Source organism: Liolophura sinensis, chromosome 1 (genome assembly GCF_032854445.1).
Source record: "Liolophura sinensis isolate JHLJ2023 chromosome 1, CUHK_Ljap_v2, whole genome shotgun sequence".
Lineage (NCBI taxonomy): Eukaryota > Metazoa > Mollusca > Polyplacophora > Chitonida > Chitonidae > Liolophura > Liolophura sinensis.
This window is the reverse complement of record NC_088295.1, coordinates 44,417,488-44,440,236: the sequence shown is the minus strand read 5'-3', so window position 1 is coordinate 44,440,236 and position 22,749 is coordinate 44,417,488. Positions and strand designations below refer to the sequence as shown.

Genomic DNA, 22,749 nt, shown 5'->3' with positions numbered 1-22,749 from the left:
GGACTGGTGGAAACAGGGCCTGAGTTAGAGATCTGCCAATCGCTGTTCTGCCAAAGCTCTTGTTCACGTGCCGACCAAAATGAGATATTTACAGGGACATTTACAAAGGGCGCTATAAGATATAGGAGTGGATGCAAAAGTTGTACATCAGTCCGTTTTTTTCTCTCCCATCTTAACCACGGAATTCAGGAATGATATTTAGCGTTGTTTAATTCTGCCCATTCAGCACCATGGATGGTTTCACGGAATCGTTTAGCGACGGTGCAGGATGTTCTCTTTCTCTAAGAGCCGGTTTGTCTCAGTTCTCGGATGTCTTCAGTGCTTTTGGAAATTACATCGCACCGACATACCACCACGACAGATGTGAGAGGTAAACGCATCACCTACCACTACTAGCTGCGCAATGTAATGAAATAGCCTACATAGAAAATTTAGTTACATGCTGTAGTTTTTCGTGGTTTGACTTCTTTCTTAGAACCATACACGCCTTTTTCTTGTGTCTTTGAGTTTTCCGTTTTCTGATCCGCAAACCTGAGAATTTGGGCGCTCAGAATGCGTTTGGGCTGTCACTGCTGTGACATGTCCAGAGGGTGGTTCCCGACTGTTTGTTATAGGACACCCTGAGAGCAGCCGCCATATTCGACAACAGCGCGCTGCTGTAACGTCACCAAAATGCCCCGAGAGATCGAGTCGTAAGTACCGTGTCAGATTCAACAGCTGTGTAGAAATAATTTTGAACACATTTCTGGTAGCGTTTTATGTTTACTTTGTTAATATTGCTTCGGTTCTTTGGGTAATAAAGTTGTACTCCTTTGGCAGTCACACCGCAATCGGAATCACACGTGGTCCAGTTTTCGACACACAAGCGGCTGCACGAACATATCACTCTGGTTTAAGTTCCTAGTGATTCATACTGTTATCAGGCTATTACACAAGTCAGTGTCAAACTGACAGAAAAATTCCGCCTGTCCATGCCATTTTTTTAAATGGATTTCCCAGTTTAATATTTAGGCTACAGGCTATTTAATATGAATTCGAAGTGCATCTGATACCAGTGAAACAACCTCTGATGAATTTCAATGTACGAAGAAATGTAGCTGCTGTAAGCACACTGGACTACTGAATGTACATCCTGTCGGTCTTCTGAAATCAGGATGTACCTGTTCTTGCCTATTCTTGCCTATTCTCTTAGTATTTAACTCTAGATGGGTTATGTTCATCAAATGACACTGCCTGAAAATGAAAATCTCTCAGTAAGCCTAATCGGTGTTTAAGGGGCCTCGCAAGTTCGCGCAGATATCGGCGAGACAGGCAGGGCCTCTCGTAAACTAACGTAGGTAAAAGTCATTATTTTACTATAGTTGCTAGATTGCATACACATCTGTCTGTCAACTTGGCGGCACCGTGTGCACCTAACGTAAAATCATGTCTTTTAGCTGCGGTAGTTTTTGAGAGCCTCCACTTGTCTCGCCGATAGCTGTGTGAATTCACAAGACCCCTTAAATGCCGATTGGGCTCATTCAAGACTGCAGACAAAAAGGGAGGTGCAGTTTTATGTACTGTACTCTTGCAGACACGGAGGTGAATTTATTGCCAAAATAACAGGACAGTTAATACCTTGTGATGTCAGTTATAAGTTTAAAAGTACGCTTTGTTAATAGTCACAATTCATGTACTGTGCAGATTGATCCTTTGTCTGACATTGCAGGTTTTCATCACAAAATCCTCATCTCATTTACATACACCTTCCCATGTTATCTTTCACACAATCATTTGCCATCCACTGCTGCAAAGTGTCCATATACAGTACACCAGATCGTGAATTAATTAACAAACATGGCTCAGGCTTCAAACTGTTCTATCCTTACACTCGCTTACATCCAGCAGAACTCATATCTATGTCATTTCTCAGTTCAATCTTGAAGACTATCCTCTAACCCTCTTCACTAACTAAATATGTGGTCACGTAGTATTTTCTTTATTCAATGAAAAGTATTGATGACCCTTGGCTGATATAAGGTTAAAACATCTTGACAAGCATGATGTCATTCAGCAGGTTTTTTAACAATGGCATCGTTTAAGATAATCACTGATAAACAAAACTTTATGCCCAGACTGAGCATCTGGCTAGGACAAATCCAAACAATGGAATGAATGTCACGTAGTACTAAATAAGAAGAGAACATGAGAAAATTAATAGTATTAGAATTCAAACACATGAGCATGGGACAGGGATTCATTGTGACTTAATGTAAGATAATTTCATAACTGCGCTACATGTATATAGTTAACATTTGTTAGTCCACATGTACTTGGATGACATAATGCATGTTTCTGTCATTGTGATGATTGTCTTGAACACGTTAAGAGATTTCAGAAGCTAAAAGGAGTAAATCTGAAAATCGGTCTGCCTAAATATAAGAATATTAATGTATGTTGTCATTTAGGGTTATGCCAAGACTTTAAGGCCCTAGGGTATTAAAATCTTAATAATAATGATGTCGAGGCATATCACCCAGTAAATGTAAAAGGTTGAACAAGCTTTTACATTTATGTGGTGATGCCTCAACTTCATTATTATTATTATTATTATTGAACGTATTGAACCGACGTGCCAACTTAAGCAGTATGTTTTGATCTCGCTGTCAGCGTATGTACATGTATATACATATATGTACACTGCAGGATCTAAAAGAACCCAGATTAAGCAGTCAGGCCATCATTCAAAATCTGTTTGTTAGGGGTAACCCCTCTGACCATCTAAAAAGTGCACAGCCCTATTTTGCCTGATAGGGTTGGACCACCCTCCAAAAAGTGTTTTTAAAGATGGCCTTACTGTAAAAGGAATATTGACTAAGTATCAAGTTCCCCTAATATTGATAGCTTTTTGAAGTAATGAGCCGTCAGATGCAAATGTTGCAGTTGACCTGATTTGCAGCCATTTTAAGTTGCACTTGTTGCATTAAATATTCTTACATTGCAAGTACTTTCTTAAATATATTTTTGGCATTTTATCAGGTAGATACATGTATACAGTCCTTGTATTCTTTTCCAGGAGATTTTGAGCTTGTAATTGTGTGTAGACTTGAGAGTTTTTGGTGTTGTAATGTAGGATACTAACATTTCAGCATTACTGCTATAAATAGGGCTTACAGAGGTGACCAACACATTACGCAAGTCTTGGTCATTTTCATATGCTAAAACACCATAAAAATGCTTTCTAAACATAACACTCATCCCTGACATGAATTCAGTTTTTATGCACATATAAGCTCATTGCCCTTGACTAATTTTGCGCTGATGTTTAAATTTATAAACCCTGTATCATTTTCATGTTTAATGTGCCTACATACTGTGTATAAATGAATTGGTGGCTCTACATACCCATGTGCATTTCCATTGCTCCACTTCATAACTGATAATAACCACTGTCATTATTAACTATTAACCATGTGGTAGTGTTTGTGGCAGATGGTTGGTTGTGAACCAAGGTAACTGTTCAGGGGCTGTACATGTCAGTTACCTCAAGTCATTTCTGACCAGGACCTGCCATTTTTACACTATTTTAGCCAGAGAAATGCTGGTATTAGATAGATGTGTTCAAAATTTTGGGGGGTTACTTACTCATGGTTATTTCTTTTGCAAGGGAAATTATAATTGATTTCGATAGCATTTACATTGTGTGTGCTAAAAGCTACTTAGTTTGGATGAGTTCATCCATTCAAATCAGAAGTCACAAATTCTGTAATATGTTGTGTTATTGCATTGTTATTACGTGTGTATTGATATATCAAAGCTCATATACCTTATTTCTTCTGACTTTGAGGACAGATGTTAGTAGTGCTGAAAGCAAAGAATTACATTTGTCTCCAGTTTTGGGGAAAAGTAAATATATGAATATGTTGTTCATCAGATGGACTAAACATGTGAAAAAACCCTAAATATTCCTGCTACAATTATATTTATATGTGGTTAAAAAGAGCAAGCCAGGTGCCCCAAAATCGGGAGAATTGGCAGAGAGTTGAGGCTTCTGCCAAAAATTCTTAGTCCCTTGGCTAACAAGGTTACAACTTTTCCTCAAGAGGTTTGTCTGGTATGTTTGGGAAAGGGTGATGGTTTCCCCTACTGGCTGGGCTCTAGCCATTTGTCATAAACCTGACCACCCTCATGTAAGTGAGAGTCCAATACCTGTAACTAAATAAATATAGCTTGCGCATACCTTAACAGTTTTATCATATGAGATAAATATCCTTGCTACCAGGAGACACCATGGCATGACTAAAATAATGTAATAAGAGATATGAAATTCTCAACAAGAAGATATTAGTATTTCCTGTACGTTTACATCAATGTAAGATTCATTTGAACACATTTTTGAGACATATGTTAACCAGCCCTGAAGCCTTCAATTAAGCAGTCTTAATTCTTGTGTAGATACTGTGGATATGAGTGGTTCATGAATGAGGATGATATTGATAGTATAGAACTTGAAATTACAACTGGTCTGATGGTCCAAGGCCATTGCAGTTTTGGTCACTCTAGTAGTTTGCAGAATTAAGGAAACACTGGTCCCACTGACCTTTGATTATCAATGTTTTTTTCTAGTTCCTAGTGATCAAACCAGTCTGACATTTGAAAATATTTTGTCTTCTAGAATGTTATACATGTACATTGTGATAATGTAAGTCATGGAAGAGTTTGATCATGTTTTGATCGGCTTGAAGTGCTACTTCAGTTTCAAGACAAACAATGTGTAAATATTAAATATAAAGGATATCCTAAAAAGATAACACCGTGTTTTAAAAGGATTTGCAGTGAGTAACACTTTAATCCTTATTACTGAAGAAAAACAAAATCCCCTATAGTTTCTTACATGACCTCACCCCAGACAACAGTGGAAACGCCAGGAAATTTTTGCTTCCATATGGTTTCCTAAACCTTACAACAGCAGTTTTAATACACTGCAGTTTGTTTTACAATTTAGTAAGACAACTCAAACTATCTCAATCTTCGTCATTTATCCAAAATGGCCTAAAATTTCTTCCATGCCCAATTTGCTCATTTTTTCAGATATTGCTTTTAGAAAAGTGCTTTGAGAGTTGTTTGGAGGGTAGGATGGGGAAAATGTAAATTTTAGCACCAGAAGTAATATCTTTTGACATTTATTTCCCTCCAAAGATGGTGTCTTGTTGTCAAAGTTTTAGATCATTTAGGGTATTCCTGCTTTTAAGATTTATTTATTTATTTGATTGATGCTTTACACAATACTCAAAAATATTTCACTAATAGGACGGCCACCAACATTATGAAGGGAGGAAACCGAGCAGAGCTCGGGGGGGAAGCCCACAACCATGCGCAGGTGGTTGGCAGACCTTCCCACTTACGGCCGGAGAGGAAGACAGCATGAACTGGACTTGAACTCGCAGCAACCGCTTTGATAGGAGGCTCCTAGTTCATTGCGCCGTGCTGGCATGCCAACCATTTTAACCACAGAGGGCCCTCTGCTTTTAAGAGGCAAAGGTTTTGACAGAGGTGTAATTCTTTGACTGAAAGAGCAGATAATGTAAGAGGGCTAGTAGATGTCATTTATGTTATTTTGTAGTGACTTTTAACCCATGTAGTAACTGATTTTATTATCTATTTTGATTTCAGGTCTGTACAGATGAGGCTGTATGCCTTGAACAAACGACACTTTGTGGTGGTATTTGCAGCCTTTTTCATTTCCTTTGGAATAAGTGTTCTGATTGGCTTAGCAGGTGGGTCTGCAAATTATGTATGATTATTACGAGAAAAAGCCTAAAGCTCGTCAAGATGTGGGAAAATGATTGGAAATTCTCGTAGAAAGTTGGAAAAAGAGGAGGTTGGAAAAGTATATATCAATTTGTCTTTTAAACAGTTTTTAATCTGAAGGCGCTAAATACTCTTTTTAAAGATAGTATACATGGTCACTGTACAGAGAAGTAAAGAGCAAACTGTGAATAGTTGTTTTGAAGGTGTACAGGTGATACATTGTGGAAGTGACAGCTGTGATGTATCTATGTCTTCATGCTTAGAAGAAATTTTTGTTTTCATAGTTGTAAAACACAACCGTCAGTTCTCATAAATCATTATTTTTTTCATTTTAAGATACATGTAATTAATTATAAAGCACTCATGCTGTCATCACATAGAGTTATTTTGTGTTTTTATTTCTTTTTTAAAGGTCCACCAATCATAACAACAGTGTCAAAAAATGTTTCTGGTATTGTTAAAAATTACAAGGTAAGAAAACATATTTCACATACAAAGTGACAAGGAGATTGATATCTTAAAAAAAAAAATGGATTATTCACTTAGAAAAAAAAATTACCTAATATCTTAAAGAGGTTGATTGCTCATTTAGAAGCACTGAAAAAAAAACAGGTATATGGTGCCCTTTGCTGCTTTCAGTCACTATGTGTTTTGATTGTATCTCCGAGGATGGGTTGATGAAGTAATGTAATCACCAGTAGAAGTAATCAGCAGTGTTGCCAGATTTCTTTTGTCACCAGTGCTCTGTTGTTTCTGTGACAAAATGAAGTGTGATTGTTATCACTTAGTACCTGGGTGGCTATATGGCTCTTTCCATCACATTGTATTAATTGCGCATATTGGAATTAATGCTTTCCCTAAACATCTAAATGATTTTCATGTATAATGTTGGTCTTGCTGCATCTGACATTAAGATACAACAGTCTGTTTTAACAGACGACCTGCCAGTGACACGAATGACTATAAATGAGATAGCAGACTGGAATTGAGCAGCTGTTAGAACTGTGTCTGGTACCTGGTAAGGGCGGTTACTTATGCGTACTTATTCTGATAGCTGTCATACAACTGTAAAATTCATGAGCACTGCCAATACACCAATAAAACAAAAACATGTCAACTTTTGTGTCATTCCAGACAGGGCCATTTGAACTGAAATCCCCATCTCTGTCTCGCTTCCATCAGCAGCTTTGGCTCATTGCTCATGTTGATGCAGATATCAGCGCAGGTATATGTATTCTCTTTTTTAAAGCCCCGTTATATGAAACTGTTCATATTTTATGAACCAAGTTTTTCTGTACCAATATAACATAAGGGTTGCACTTCATAACCCTGTTGTTGTGACATTATTTATAGGTGTACAACAGAAACTTGTTATTCAAGGACTAGTAGTAATATCTTTTGAAGTTCACTCATAAGTTATATTAAGTTTTTTTTTTCAACTCTGTTATTCTACATATCTAGATCTTTGTACCATACACTTTTAGCTATTCCAATTCTTAATAGATTGCATTATATTGTTCTGGAGTGTGTTTTTGTGTTGACTAAAATGGCTGGCTTTTCTTAAATAAAAAACTGCTTGTTTCTAGATAGATATAAAAATGAATGAAAAAATCCCCCCTCCCCCCCCCCCCCCAAAAAAATAATAAAATTTTTGATAACTCAGGCTGAGCGTTCCAAATTTGGTCATTTGCATATGGTAACTACATGTGGCTTGTTTCTTTTTGCATTCAGGTACAAAATTTGAGCACAAGTTTGACATTAGCATGCTGGTACGTGGAGTGAACGGTGAAGAGGAGCCTAGCTTTAGCACAACTTACATGACACAGACGTACCACAACAGAAGCAGGATATTACGTTGTGAAAAGGTGACAACAGAAAACTGAAGTTTCCTTTAATTTTATAAACTGATATTTATCTCAAGTTTTTTTTTATTTCTCTTTTGGTGTGTCTGTATTTATAATATATCTCAAAAAGATCTACTATCAGCAATGTTTGTGGAGTACAGTTAAAGTGAATGTATGCCATTTAGTTGCCATAAAACTGTAAATATAATGATTTTAGTAAAATTGTGATTGAAGAAAAAATTACAAAGAGAAGCAATTAATGTGATCCCAGTCCTCTGAGTGGTTCGAGAAAGGCACTACTTTTTGTTCAGTAGAATGCATGTATATTAGAAAAACAGCCTGCCTTGTGTCAATCCTTACCAGTTAACATTCTTAAACACATGGGCTCACTGCAACAGCGGGGCGCTAAATTGATTTAATACGGCCCATGTTCGGTTTTCATTGTTGTAACAGCAGCTGGGGCTTTGTCAGGATGTTTTGTATGCTACAGTGTTTTATTCTAGTCACTCTGGTCTTCTTCATATTCACCTGAATGTTGTCATATGACAGAAGACTTCTTGGATTTGGCATTGATCACCAGTCCCAAAAATAAAACAACGTAGGTATTTTTGTTATTTGAACTGTGATCTTTGTATTTCATGAACAGACCTGTGATGATCTGATCCTGTTACACCTGGGATACCTAGACTACACTAACTACATCATCAACATCCACTTTTATGGCCTGGAAAACATCAGATTTGACATAAAGAATGTACAGTTTTCTGTAAGTTTTTTACATACTTTACATTTGTTTGCAGCAGTTGATGTAGACAAGTGGGACCCTTACTGGTTTGTAGCCTGTATGGATTCCTGCTTAAAGCTTCAGTGCAGTTCGTCCTTATGTGCACACAAATTTATGATATAGTATTAGCACTGGGATGGATTCCACGATTTTTTCACTGAATTCAAAATATTAGAGCCCCAGTGTAATTTGTATTTATTTATGTATGTGATAAGGATTTTTACTACGCAAGAATATTTCACTTATATGATGGTGGCCAGCATTATGGTGGGAAGAAATCAGGAAAGCAGGATAAGAATAAGCCATTGCGACCTGGAGGTAAATCAGGATTGCCTGTACCCTGGAATAGGCATGACAGATATTGACCTGGCCATGCTTTGGAATCAGGAAGTCTTAAAGATGAAGCATCAGCCAATCAATAGAGACCTGTATGATCATCTGCTTCTTTCAGCTTGTGTCATCCTCTGCCAGAGGATCTATAACCCACTACCTCCCCCCCACCCCCTCCCCAAAAGGGCCTTACTCCAATATTTTATTGGGAGTTGTATAGAAGTTTTTTAAAATATGTTTTTCTCTGCATCTTAATTTCTTTAAAATCCCATCTTTTTCAAGAGTGCAAAGAAGAAAAAAAATGTCCTACCAACCTACCCTATTTTTTCTGATACTGTCTGATTGTACCTCACAAAGAATATATTTTTTAGCATTATGGCCTATATGTTTTGTATGTAACAAGGCTTCTTATTTTGTGTATTTAAACAATGTCACCAGTCATTTCTGTATTGATATCTGACAATTATTGTCATGAGCATCTAGGCGCGGTAAGTTTGTATTTATTTTCTTTTCTTTCCAGTTCAAGAGCTACAACACAGGTTTTACACAGCTGGAGATCTGGATGCGCTTTGTGTTCCTGGTATTGACTTTCCTGGCCACAGTATGTACATTGTCGACTGTTCTTGATTCCTTGGCTGTTATCTGTGTTGCAGTCAGTTTGACCTCCTTGTGTATTAGCTTAACAAGGTCATCCAGTCAAAGCTCACAGCAAATACCTTAAGTGACCTCAAATTTTGACCAAAAACATACATCTTTAGAGGCAAATAAATGTCATAAAATGTTACCTTTGGTGCTAAAACTTACGCTTTGTGGTAGGACATCATCAAAAAAAAAACAACAAACACCTTTATGAAACAAAAAGAACTATGAGAACCAGTAAAAATGTTGTGGATGAAAATTTAGGTCATTTAGGGTATCAGCAGTCACTTGAGCACATTGGCCATGATTATATGTTTGTGTGATGATATAGCGTCTGCCTCGCATACATAGGACAGACTGACACTCTGATTGGTCACAACATCTCCTTCACTTTGGCACTTCATTGGTAGAAACTTGCAACTCAGATTACGCATCAAAGGTGCTACAGTAGAGTTAGCCCTGAGGGGATAACCTCTGGTTTAGGAGTAGTGTTCATCTGTAAATATTATTGTCACAGCATGAAGTTTAAAAGTTCACAGTTATTCCATAACTAAAGGCTAACATTGAGGAGTTTTATTTTCCTCTTGCGAGATAAAATCAGTATCCCACTTTTAACAAACCAAATTGAAAATTAAACTGCCTTCTACCAATAGCTAAAATGGTGGTGGTGTAAGTTTTACATCCAGGTATTATGTGGGGCCGGTTGTTATATGTTATGCAGGGCTTAAATATTGAGTCTTGTCCTAATACAAATCTATAAATAGGACTTTCAGTCCAGACTTAAGTTAATACAAGGCTTAACAGCTAATAGGCTTTTTAACAACTGAGCCCTGATATTATGTATGCAGGAAAAATTTAGAAATTGTCACGGTTGTAAATTACGGATAAAAGTTTTAGAGTTTTCTCAGGAACACAGGGCTACAAGAACAGTTTGCTTGTTGCTCATCAGTCATCAGTAATACTGTGTTACGATTATTTTGACTGTTTCTTTTCAGTGTATATTTGCCCACTCCCTCAGGAAGTTCTCTGTACGGGATTGGTCTATAGAACAAAAGTGGATGTCAGTGTTACTACCTCTACTCCTACTCTATAATGGTAACCCTCCTATAATGTTATTTTCTCATAATTAAAAGTATGAGTACACCATACAATTATTATTCAGAATTATTAGGATGAAACATACTGTTTTAAACATTTAAAGGAATGCTGATGTTCAGTACATTCAGTTTCAGATGAACGTTATGCTTTGTTTCTGTGTCTTGTGTGCAGGCCTATGGTTTCAATCCCTCACTGCCGCATATTTTATGATTGCCCTTTATAGATGTGTAACTTACAATCTTCATAATTAGGATAGACTTTGGAGGAATCTTGATTGTTTGTTGATAGATCCCATCTTCCCGCTGACTTTCCTCATAAACAGCTGGGTGCCTGGCATACTGGATGCGATCTTCCAAGCCACCTTCCTCTGCGCTCTGCTGCTCTTCTGGCTCTGTATATACCATGGAGTCAGGCAGGTAATGTCATCTAGCTGTCTGTTGAAAAGCCTGTTTAGATGGCCAATCGGTCAGCCATCAGTACCTACCTCAATGATGTATAGTAGTGTTCATTATTCTTTGGGAATTCTCGTGCGTAATTTAATCGGAAGAAGATATTTGTGTTATGTTCTTATGTGACTTTATTTCTAAGTGTTCATAATTGCACCTTGAAACCTCTTTGTCAGTGAATTGCTTCATAGGTCAAATTGTATATTACTTTTGTGCGGCTGTCAAAGCAGTGGCATGAAGTACCTATACAACTTCTCTGATACAACGGCTAGTGTTGTGCACTGAATTGATGGAGTTTCTGACGATAAATTAGCTAAATGATTACTCAGTAGCATTTTTTTTTTTTTTTGATTGGTGTTTTACGCCGTACTCAAGAATATTTCACTTATACGACAGCGGCCAGCATTATGGTGGGTGGAAACCGGGCACAGCCCGGGGGAAACCCACGACCATCCACAGGTTGCTGGCAGACCTTCCCACTTACGGCCGGAGAGGAAGCCAGCGTGAGCTGGACTTGTACTCACAGCGACCGCATTGGTGAGAGGCTCCTGGGTCATTACGCTGCGCTAGCGCGCTAACCGACTGAGCCACGGAGGCCCCCCACTCAGTAACATGGTATAGATTATATGGGATCAGTAATTCTGGTATTGGGCTTGGCTGACTCCTCTCACCATCGCCCAAGCTGAGGTTTCCTGATTGCATGCATTTCTGTATCTTTTCATTGAATAATCAACCATGTAACAAATATCAAAATATTTCAGAAACGAGGTGAATTGTATGTAATTGAATTTAAAAAAAAAAAAAAATGACCTGTATTTTGTTTTTGCAGACTGAGCGTAGATTTGTGGTGTTTTATTTACCCAAGTTGTGCATTGTGGGTCTGATATGGCTGTGTGCTGTAACACTGTCATCCTGGCAGGAGTACAATGAGCTGAGAGACCCTACCTACTACTACAGACTCGACACAGCCAATTTTATGGTAAATTCATAGACCATGTAGTTGGACAAAATGTTTGCTAGGACACATAATCTGCGGGTTCAAACCTGGCCTGTCAGGGAATTAGTAAATTCACTTGCTCTCATTGTTTGAGGGGCCTTAGTGACAATAAATAGTCGTATGGCCGTTTGTACAGTCTAATGTTCCTTGAAGACAATTAATATGATGTACATATCTGTGGCAGCAATCAGATAGACAAAGTATAAGCTGACTGATAAGGTAGTTTTCACATGTCGTAGATACTCAGTTTCAATTTAGTTTGTACTTTATTTGTATCAGTAGATAAATTTTGATATAAACCATCCAGTTCCATACATGTGCCTATAAGATAGAGTAGTTTGATAACTTTCATATTTAAGAAGGTTTTGATAATAGGTGCTTAATTCATCTTTTTATAACTTGTCATCTTTGTGTTATCTTTATTAAACTATGTGTCAGTTTGACAGCAAACACACTGTAGCTGTTAATCTTGAAAATGCGTGATGTGGTGTAACATGGTAAAGTTGCCTCCCCTTATTGTGACGTGTCACATTTTCTGGAACACATCTAATGATGACTCCGATAAGTCACCATTTTACAAGTTACAGCAGAAAAAAAAGTAAAGAGTCAAGATTTTATTATACCGAGTACTTTTAAAATTGTTCTGTTTGAACAATTTCAAAATGCGATTCAGTTTGCCTGTGTATGATGTTTCAGGGTTTCAAGGTGTTTTTCTTCATTATTGGTGGTCTCTACCTGCTATATCTGGTTTACCTCTTAGTGAGAGCTTATGCTGAATTGCGGTCGATGCCTTACTTTGGTAAGTTCCTGGAAATGTGTGGCTTGAAGCGGAGATTGCTCTTGTTCTGCCCTACAGTTTGTACAGATCAATAGCTTGTCCAGTAAGCTTATTGCACTCCTAGAAATCTTCTATTGCGGCTTCCATGGCTGAGGGGGTTAGCACTCAGCACGGCGCAATGACCCAGGAGCGTCTCACCAATGTGGTGGCTGTGAGTTTCAATTTTGAGCTCATGCTGGCTTCCTCTTCCGCCATAAGTGAAAAGGTCTGTCAACAACCTGAGGATGGTCGTGGATTTCCCCAGGGCTCTGCCCAGTTTCCTCCCACCATAATGCTGGCTGCCATCGTATACATGAAATATTCTTGAGTGTAGCGTAAAGAACCAATCAAGTAAATAAATAATTAAATCTATTGATTTTTTGGGAAATCATGGATCATGTGTTGAAAATTCCTTGTTCAGTATGATGAAAATTTTGAATTTGAAAATTTGATTAAATTATTCTTTTTTACCTGAATCTGTTCATTTTGGATGAAATCTGGATAATATCCTACTGGAAGAATGTGAGTTTCAGCATCAAAAGTAATGTTTTAGGAGGTTTTGTTGCCTCTGAAAGTGTATCTTTTCCGCGATTTTGGGGCAAATACAATATATTTTCACCTGGCTCCCCTTTAACCAGTGGCCATTCTTTCAGTGCACATATTCATGTTTTCAGATTTGCGCCTCAAGTTTCTGACAGCACTCATGTTGATAGTGTTGTCCATCAGTATAGCGATAACTGTGATCAGATTTGGAGGGGCCATGCTGGAGGATAACTTTGTCTCAGAGATCTCCACAAATTACCAGAACTCTGTGGAGTTTGTCTCATTCTACGGACTGCTCAACTTTTATCTCTACACCATGGCATTTGTCTACTCTCCTTCGAGAAATGCCTTATATGGTAAGGGCAGTTATACTGACATCATTGCAGATTATGCTGGAAGAATGTCAGGGTGGGCTGATTTATTAAGGAATTGTCTGTAAGATTTAAGTGAAGAAATTAAGTGACCTGTCACATTTATTTATGTACTTAGTATAAACAAGATAAATCAGCCTGCGTGAAAATATTTTTGCGTTAATCCATTGGTAGGGGCTAACACCTTTTGCCCAAGTTCCCAAAATTCCATCATGTTTTGTAATAAAGTATTAACATGGTAGTTGTGATTCAAATCTGTTTGAGCGATCAACCAAAATATACTTTTAAAATTCGAAAATCTGTAACAAAGGCATGCTATGTTAGAACACCCATGATTGTTTGATGTAACTTTGGGCCAATGAGTTTAACGCTTTGAATATGACTGTGGCGATGGTTTAGTGTTTAGCTTTGTTTTCAACTGCTGAAGCAAGTGCCCATACTTTTTGTGACCATTTTTCTGTGTTTTTAAACTGCAGCAATGTTTGCTTGATGATAAGTGATACCGTTTGTTTCAGAATCTCACTTCAAAGACAATCCTGCTCTGTCCATGCTGAATGATTCTGATGAAGAAGTGCATTATGGGTAAGTGGATTTAGACTGGGTGTTCATTGTTGCTCCTGGATTTCATCCTGGCAGCATGTAGAGACACACAAATGAGAACAACAGTGTGAATATTTTGTTTATTTATTTATTTGATTGGTGTTTTACGCCGCACTACAGAATTTTTCACCTATACGACGATGGCCAGCATTATGGCGCATGAATGTTTTGTTGTTTCATCTTGCAACCATCAAAGTGAATAACAAAGCAATCAGTAAGACACGATATGACTGAAATATTATTGATGTAGTGTTAAACCGTGATCATTCATTCGTTCATGCATTCATTCAGTAAGACCTTGAGAGATCTAAATTCGAAAGACCTAACATGAACTTTTTAATTTAAGGCCTGGTAATGTTACTGTTACAGTTTGAACAAAGCTGTTCAAGAAAAAGTAACGATCAATCCATTCTGATTTTGATAAAACTTGTGTGAAGCAATTGTCTGGCATGCCTGGTTCTGCATGGTGTTGTAAAATGATCTGCGTTACCTAAGAAGGTCATACGTTTGCCAGCATTTATTTGTCAGTCTGTCTGTCAGTCAGCAGCTTTATGGGTAAAAGTTACGTATGGATTCAGATGAAATTTTGTGCACATGTTGGCAGTGGCAAGATAAGAAGGAAATGAAGAGTACTCTCCCTTTGTCCTGTAGCAAAGGTTTTTCTATATTTAGAATTTGTTTAGTGACTTCGACCTATGTGATTTCAGGTCTGACCATGAGGAGACAGCCCTAACAAGCACACAGATCCACAGGTATGAGAGTGACTAAAGTGTGGAGGAGCTACAAAACAAACCTGAAGTCATCATCAACACTCTTCCTGTTACAGCCATCATTGCACTGTACAAATGTCCCAGGCATCAGTCATTTTCTTATATTACAGTCGCTTTTTTTTGTTCAGAGCTTGGGTAAAACAAAACATAATTTTTTTTAAGTGACGTTCATAAATTATACCACTACTGACCGTGTCATACCTGTATGTGGATGTTGACAAACATACCCTGCTTTACATGTACTCAATCTTATTGTACATGTATACATTGTATTTGATCCATTCTAGAAAATCTGATAGCTGTTACTTCCAGAATCACAGTTTAGATGCATTTGTATTCAGCTATATCCTTGTACTGGTAAAAAAAAAAGTCTGCCCTGGAGATTTTGTAAATGATCAATACTATAGAAATTGAATTAACCCTTTTCAGTCTGTCCTGTAAATTTAAACTTTTTATTGCATATGTATAAAACAGTTGCTGAGGTTATCAAGCATAGTTTGTAAAACTAGGTTGAAAGCCCTCTTCTCTGTACAGTCAGATGTTTCTGATGTACCTCAGATAAGTATGTGTACCAATTACTGTAAATGACCATAAATTTCGCCCATGACTAACTTTCCCATTTTGCCTGATTCTGAGAGTTCCATTGATCTTAGAAAGGTGTTTTGAGGTTTGCTTGGAACATTGAATTATATTCTTGTGGAAAACTGTGATTTTTAGCTCCAAAAATAATATTTTGTGACATTTATTTGTCTCTAAAAATGCACTTTTGTGGGCGAAATTTATGGTTGTTTAAGGTAACTGCAAACATGCAGTTCTTCTTACCTAGGACATCTTTGACATTTCATTATGATCTTTATTTATGAAAAGAAATTGTCAATGAAATATAGAAGACGTAACTGTCCTTGTCTCATTATGTATACATTGTAGCTCAAATTTTTCTTCTGTTTTAGTCATGATTTGTTTTTATTTATAGTAGCACCTTTACCTTGCTGATATGGGTTTTTTGGCCCAGCCTCCATAAGGTTTAACTATTGTTTATTTGTCATAAGTTCACTTTTGACTGTTTTTGCTGTAAATATACATTTGTGGTATCCAGAAGAAAATTAATATTGTATGTACTTTTGTGATATTTGCCACTTATGTAGTCTGGTCTATATTTTATGATCAGCCATTTGTTTTGTTGAGAGTGAAATAGTTTGGTCTGTTTTCATCTTGTTATTTCCCTTTTAACTCTGTACATTCTGTAAGTCATCTGTTACGGAATAAGTCGCGCACATTTTAAGCTTTATCTGATGTGATTTTTACATTGACAGAAACTTAACATCATTCACTACTTTATATTAGTACATGTATTTGTATGAAAATCCCCCATATAAATGCAACCAAAGGATATGTGCAATAATTTTGCGTGATTGAAAATGCATATATTTTAAACAGAGAACTGTGTTTATTGCTGCTAGGAGCCGATTTGGTTGTAAGCTTGTTCTTTTTGATTATTTTATTGTCAATGACAATTGTTCAATTCCAAATGTAAGTCACACCTGTATACTTGTATATAGAAATATGTATGTTGCGGTTCTTGTATAGCAATGCTATGTGACCTAAGATAAGGAATACGTGTTCCTTAAGTTTGAACGGTGTACCGAAGTTATAAGCTCATGTTCACCCCTGACCACCACCAAGTGAACCGAAGTTGATAATAAGTCCTGGTATTGAAAGTTCTGAACAAGGGTTCAGTGTAAATATCCGTAAACAATATATATGTATACATGTACTGTATTGTTTGCCTGGCATAATAACAAGAGTAAGATCTATTTATATGAGGATACATGTGGCTGAATGTTGCTAAACTGTCGTACTGGGTAACTGCATGCATGTCTCTAATATGTGTTCCTGGTGAAAAATCTCAACAGTTCATGGTTTAGATACAAGCCTAAAGTTACATTATTCACCAGAGTTTTCGTTCATCATGTATTTCATTCGCATGGATACATCACAGGCAAAGACATGTTTTTTTCCTTTCTGTAATATGTACCTGATACATGTATACTGTTTTCGTCATGTTGCAAATGGACTTTTTCCAGGGGTATAAGTGAAAAACACTTGCATGAATACATGTGGACTTTTAAAACAGATCACAAGAATGTGCATACAGTCTAGCAGCATTTGGCATTCTCGATCATTATTTAAATTATTATCCAAAATAAACGTTTTCGTATTTCAATTACGCATATGCTTATGATAACCTGAATTTTGTATTCCTGTTGGACACATCTTTTTTTCACACTGAATGATGTTAACTACATCTGTAGGCCTATACATATATGGTTGTGATTCATGCTGGCCCTCTGAAATATGTACATGTACCTTTCATCCTGCTCAAGGCATTGCCTTCAAAAGTTATCTTCAGAACTAAACTTTACTCTTATTCTGTATGACTGAGTAGTGGGTCTTACACAATTGTCTTAGCATACAGATCATTTTGACTACTGTAACCAGTCATCATTTTAAACTTACGATTGTCTTCCTGCTGAAACATTGCATCTGATGCCCTGTTTGGTTGAGTCGTTAAATCTGTGTATACATAAACATATACAAGTATGTCATTGTAATTTAGGGTCATGGTTTCCACACATTATTTATATTAAGCTTTTCATTTACTATTTCAAGTTCGTCATTACAACATAACATTTTGCTCCAACCATTCAGTTTGGTATTGTCAAAATAATTGTGAATAATGAGAAATGAGTAAGTGGAAGTTATTAAAACTGGTGTAAGCAGTGAGGAAAAAAATGATGAGTTAATTGTTTTGCCATGTTGGTTTTGAAATAAACGTTTTTGATTTGATCTTGGCCACTTTAATCTGTTTGGTATACACGAATATGCTATGTATATCTGCTTTCCAAAGATGAAATGTGGACTGTGTATAGGCACATGCAACCTGTGAAATACAAACCAGAATAATTTTCATTCATTACAAAAATAACCTTTTTGAAGTTAAAGATAAACTATATTGAACCAAGTAAAACTGTTAAACAAATGTTGAAGTGAGGTTTAGCTGCTGCCTACATATGAAACTGACAGCTTTATTTCTCTTAAGAGACTAGCGTGTTATCCTGATTAGGTTTAATTGTTAGAAACTTCATGTAACTCTACATGAACATATATAGTTGCTGTACATTGTGTTATTTGTGTAAATGCTAATGTAGAAATATTTACCTGTATATGAAATGAAGAGAGTACCGTAGCCATCATGCAAGAAATGTATTTTATGTTAGCGTACATGTAAATGTTCAAATGAGAAAAATTGTCTGAATAAAATTATTTATTATAAACATCCAAATATTTATGTATTGATTTTTTTTTCTTTAGAAAAAGGCTCTCTGTTGATCCCTTCTCTGCAATGTTATGGACCCACCAACAGTTTTTTTGCCAATAACATGCCATTGCCTCATAATGCATTCTGGGTCATACCAAAGACTTTTAAAATGGTACTTGCTGCCACCTTGCTTGGTGATCACCATGGAGAGGTCAGAGCAAGGAAACAGGACTGGTTGGCCTGGTGTCAGTATAATGTGTGTGGGTGGAGTGTCCTGTTTAGTGTCTTCCGCATGATACTTCGGTGGTGGCAGAACATTGGTGCCGTGGACTCACCCTGCCGCAAGAAGACACAGTATATATAAACACACATCTAAAGACTCCATGTTATCATATGACTGAAAATTGTTCAGTACAATGTACCCAAGCATACATCTATACATAATGCACTCCACATGCTGCATACTTTTATAATGTGTGTGGCGAGTATACAATCTTATGTAACAGTAAATTCTTCCTGATACATAAACATTGTGAAAAAGTAGTCTTATGGAATGATAATTGGTTTCAAAATGCAAAGATAAACATAGGTAATTAAAGAATGATTTCTAACTATGAGTTGAAAAAAAATAATAATAATAACCAAAGGCAAAGAAGATATGGCTGCAGAAGATATATGCGGCTATGAATAGGTAAATCTCTGAATCTCTTGAAGGGACTCAGATTTGAAAAAGGCACCCAATGGGTGGCGCAGGGTATTTTTTATTCTAGGGTAGCTGCTTCAACATTTTCTGGCTCAAAACACTCTACTGACGTAATACAACTGCAACGTAACTGCTGACTGAATCAGTAGTAAAAGTATTTGGCCTAATATCAATAGGGGAGAAATTGTCCTGATCTGCTAACAGACCGGAAGATAGCATCCCCAACTACATGGGGACACCTTCCACGTGCTTTGCTTGCAGCTAATAATCGAGTAGGGGCCCTAATAATCTATTATCGCAGAAATGTACGAGTCAATATAGCACTTCGTTTATCCGGGCACTTGGCGTTACTAACAACAATGTATGGCGGCGGCAAGATCAGTTCGTACATTAGTCCCAGGGGAATCAAGAGACTGATTGTTTGTGGTTACGTGAAGTCACAACACCGCCTGGAAGAGTGTGTGGTTTTTCACAGTTGATAACAAGTAACCCTCAGTCAATAATGGATGAAAGGCATTGGTGGATAGCAGGGAAAATTCAAGAGAGTTTCCATGTTGGAGGAGAAGCCAATCCAGCTTTATTGGAAGAATTTATGACAGATGAGTCAAATAGTGCAAAATTAGACGAGTTCTTTAAAGCAGGGGGGCCTTGCCGGCTGTTTATTTACTGTGAAAAACCAGAATATGGCAATGTCAGTGTATCTCAGTTACATGTTACAGGAACACTGGCCTCCCTGAAAGATGTAAGCTTGGAAAATCTGTCAATTTTGTACTTTTTACGCAATCGAATTGAGAAAGATGTCGACCCAAGCAGGATGGAAAGAGACGTTTTCTGTGGGGTTCTCAAGCACAATGCCATTGACAGTCTTACGAACTTGTTGTCAGAGATATACATACCTCTAATCAAGGCTCAAAAGGACTGGGGACTGAGTCAGGGGGACGATGGTTCACACAACACATTGACAAACAGTCTGGATAGGTTTATGACAGCTTTGGTTGAGTCATCAACGTCAGTCCACACATCGAAACAATTGGTAATACATGTAATACTCAATAGCCCCATAACATAACTATGTCACTGAATGTTCGTCTCTCTGCAGTAATTATATAAGGCTTGCGGTACCCACATACATTCAAGCTGAATTCATGTATTGCATAATGTGACCGTCACGACTTGTAAACAAAAAAAAAATTAAATAACATAAGCAATGGTAACCTCTTTCAAACATATACTTTCTACTGATGTGTTAAATGATACATAGATTGGATTATTCGATAATTAACATATACTTTCCACTGATGTGTTAAATGATACATAGATTGGATTATTTGATAATTAATATAAATATCCCCGTTCTTGTTAAAATGGTCTGTTTAGTGTTGACCTTTATCAAAGTTCTTGCTTACCGAATTAAACTGCACTCCTCTTCTCCACCACTCTCTCTAAGTCTTGCAGTGAAGTAAACAGACATACTGTACATGAAGGTATAAACTATGTGGGTATTGTAATATATTTATTGCATCCCCAAATATGCAGTTGTGCAGTGTGACAATTTAATTATAAATTCAGTTCTTCAGTAACTCACACCCCACAGTAATAATTAAAGCCAACTAACCTTAAATTCACAAATTCAAGTTTTGTAATCATGGTAAATGACCTAAAATCTCGCCAAAAAGTGCAGTTTTAGAGGTAAGGAAATGACGCAAAATATTTCTTTTGGTAGTGAAACAATTTACATCATCCTTTTTGAGTCACACCTGAAAAAACCTTAATCCTTTCTTAGACCAGTAAACTCTCAAAATCAAAAAAAAAAATAAGTTAGTGGCTACATTTTATGTCATTTACCAATTTCTCTTTTAATTATAATTGCATTTAACTTGTCTCTATTTTATATATGCAGTTGTGATGTCCACTATATATTAAAATTCATCACATTATGAACGTTCACAGGTGTTGAAGCAGCCAGAAAATGTGATTGTCAATGACTTCAAGCAGCAAAGAGCTGCTGTGCTGGATCCTCAGTTGATAGGAGAGTATGAAGATTTAGTGGCCAGCTGGATAAATACCATTGAAGGTATTCTGTTGGAAGAGGCTGATGATAGGTGAGTAAACTCTGAACTCACAAAATACCAACCATTGTAAATGTAATGTTGAGTCATGCCTTGTTATGACAACTAATATGTATGGCAGAATCCATTTTTGGCCCTACTGGTCTATTTCACATCATATTTTATCTTTTCATTTGATGGTTTTAGGTTTATTGATCACAATGCTGGACCACTCTCTGAACTGGACAGATGGAGGCGGCGTCAGCGGTTACTTACCAGCATAACAGAACAGCTGAAAAGTAAAGAGTGCAAGGCTGTTATCAGCACATTGATAACAGCCAAATCTCGACTGCTCAAGAAATGGAAGATTATTGATGCTGGGTGGGTTGTAGATCATACTAACAAACAAATTAATTCTGCTTGCACCAGATTGACAATCTGATTTATTTATTAAATATCCTTTAGCAATGGCTAATGAACAGTTAAGTTACTCCATCATGCCACAGCATACAGATGCCATGCTACAGTGGTACTTACTGCATTCCGTTATGATATTGTAACCTTACATATTAACAGGAATCACATATTCCTGTAAACAAGGTGATGTGCTGGTACATATACAGGCAATGCAGATAATGTTTTTTAAACTGAGAAGTTTTAACCTAAAGGCAGTTTGTCACAGCTTGAGACACTCATTTAATTGATTTGGGTCTCTGTTGTCATCTTTTTTTTTAAATTATCATTTACATGTAGTTAGTCTATTTTTCATAGCCAGAGCTATGAAGAAAGGCCAAAACCCCAAACAGTTTTGCTCCACCGACTCCAGTATATGAATACTTTCATGTGAAATGTATACATCTTGAATAGGGCATATTTAAACACTGTAAGTCTGAAAAGAGAAACACAAAAAAACAGGAATTTATATATCAGAATTTGATATACATGTACAATATTAAGTCAGATTAATGAAAACACTACATGAATTCCAAACATTGAATCGCATGTATTTTTGCATCCTAGAATCACTGATGCAATGAATGAAACCAAAGACAAAGTGAAGTATCTGGAGTCTCTGCGTCGGTACTTAATCCAGCTGTACCAAAATGCCAGTCCATCTCAAATTATCAATACAGCTATTCCAGGACTGATAACATGTGTGAAGCAGATGGACTCAATCTCCAGGTTTTATAACAGGACTGGATTTCTTGGCTTGTTGTTTACTAAGGTAAGCATGGCTCTATATCTAAGTATTTGTGAGAGTATGGTCATTTGTACATTTCACTCATTCATTGCATTTCTTGACAAATTTGCTGAACAGCTCTCTGTGCATGGAATTCTGCACTCTTTACATACCTTTTAATTTTTATTGTCTCAATAATGAAATTTTATACTTGCTCTTCATTTCAAGTATTGGGCCTGCTTCTTTTAGGGCTGTATTGGTTTTAATCAAAACACAATAAAACATGAAGGCCTTTTATTTCTAGGATCTACTATATCCATGATTGGCTTTTCATGATTGGAGATGTCAGCCACTCTGGTACATGTAGACTTGACTTGAAATATGATTGTGAAAACATTTTAAAGTTGATTTTCAGGGGTATATTATTTACTTGCCTGAAAGATGTCTAAAAGTCAGAGCTTTCTTGAAAG

At 36.9% G+C, this 22,749-nt stretch overlaps 2 protein-coding genes across 2 annotated transcripts in view; both read left to right on the top strand.

Annotated features, from left to right (window-relative positions):
• On the top strand, nucleotides 1-17,244 carry LOC135469276 (transmembrane protein 181-like). Its single transcript, XM_064747894.1, has 14 exons — nucleotides 1-370; nucleotides 5,653-5,756; nucleotides 6,203-6,261; nucleotides 6,925-7,015; nucleotides 7,522-7,655; nucleotides 8,281-8,400; nucleotides 9,269-9,349; nucleotides 10,383-10,482; nucleotides 10,774-10,901; nucleotides 11,761-11,910; nucleotides 12,625-12,727; nucleotides 13,420-13,644; nucleotides 14,175-14,241; nucleotides 14,967-17,244. The coding sequence occupies exons 1-14, from the start codon at nucleotides 231-233 to the stop codon at nucleotides 15,025-15,027; spliced, it is 1,563 nt and encodes a 520-aa protein (XP_064603964.1). The 5' UTR covers nucleotides 1-230; the 3' UTR covers nucleotides 15,028-17,244.
• Nucleotides 17,245-19,411: 2,167 nt separating this feature from the next.
• Nucleotides 19,412-22,749, top strand: part of LOC135461295 (dynein axonemal heavy chain 5-like) — a 78,558-nt gene continuing 75,220 nt past the window's right edge. The window contains 4 exon segments of the mRNA XM_064738316.1: nucleotides 19,412-20,084; nucleotides 21,002-21,153; nucleotides 21,307-21,480; nucleotides 22,120-22,324. Of these exon segments, the coding sequence (XP_064594386.1) occupies nucleotides 19,554-20,084; nucleotides 21,002-21,153; nucleotides 21,307-21,480; nucleotides 22,120-22,324 (1,062 nt within the window). The 5' untranslated portion in view covers nucleotides 19,412-19,553.

What these genes read in the sequence shown, in the direction of transcription:
- LOC135469276 (XM_064747894.1), top strand. Translation starts at nt 231, where the DNA reads ATGGATGGTTTCACGGAATCGTTTAGCGACGGTGCAGGATGTTCTCTT. An exon ending in TCGACACAGCCAATTTTATG is followed by an intron (nt 11,911 to 12,624) that starts GTAAATTCATAG and finishes ATGATGTTTCAG; the next exon opens with GGTTTCAAGGTGTTTTTCTT. An exon ending in GATGAAGAAGTGCATTATGG is followed by an intron (nt 14,242 to 14,966) that starts GTAAGTGGATTT and finishes ATGTGATTTCAG; the next exon opens with GTCTGACCATGAGGAGACAG.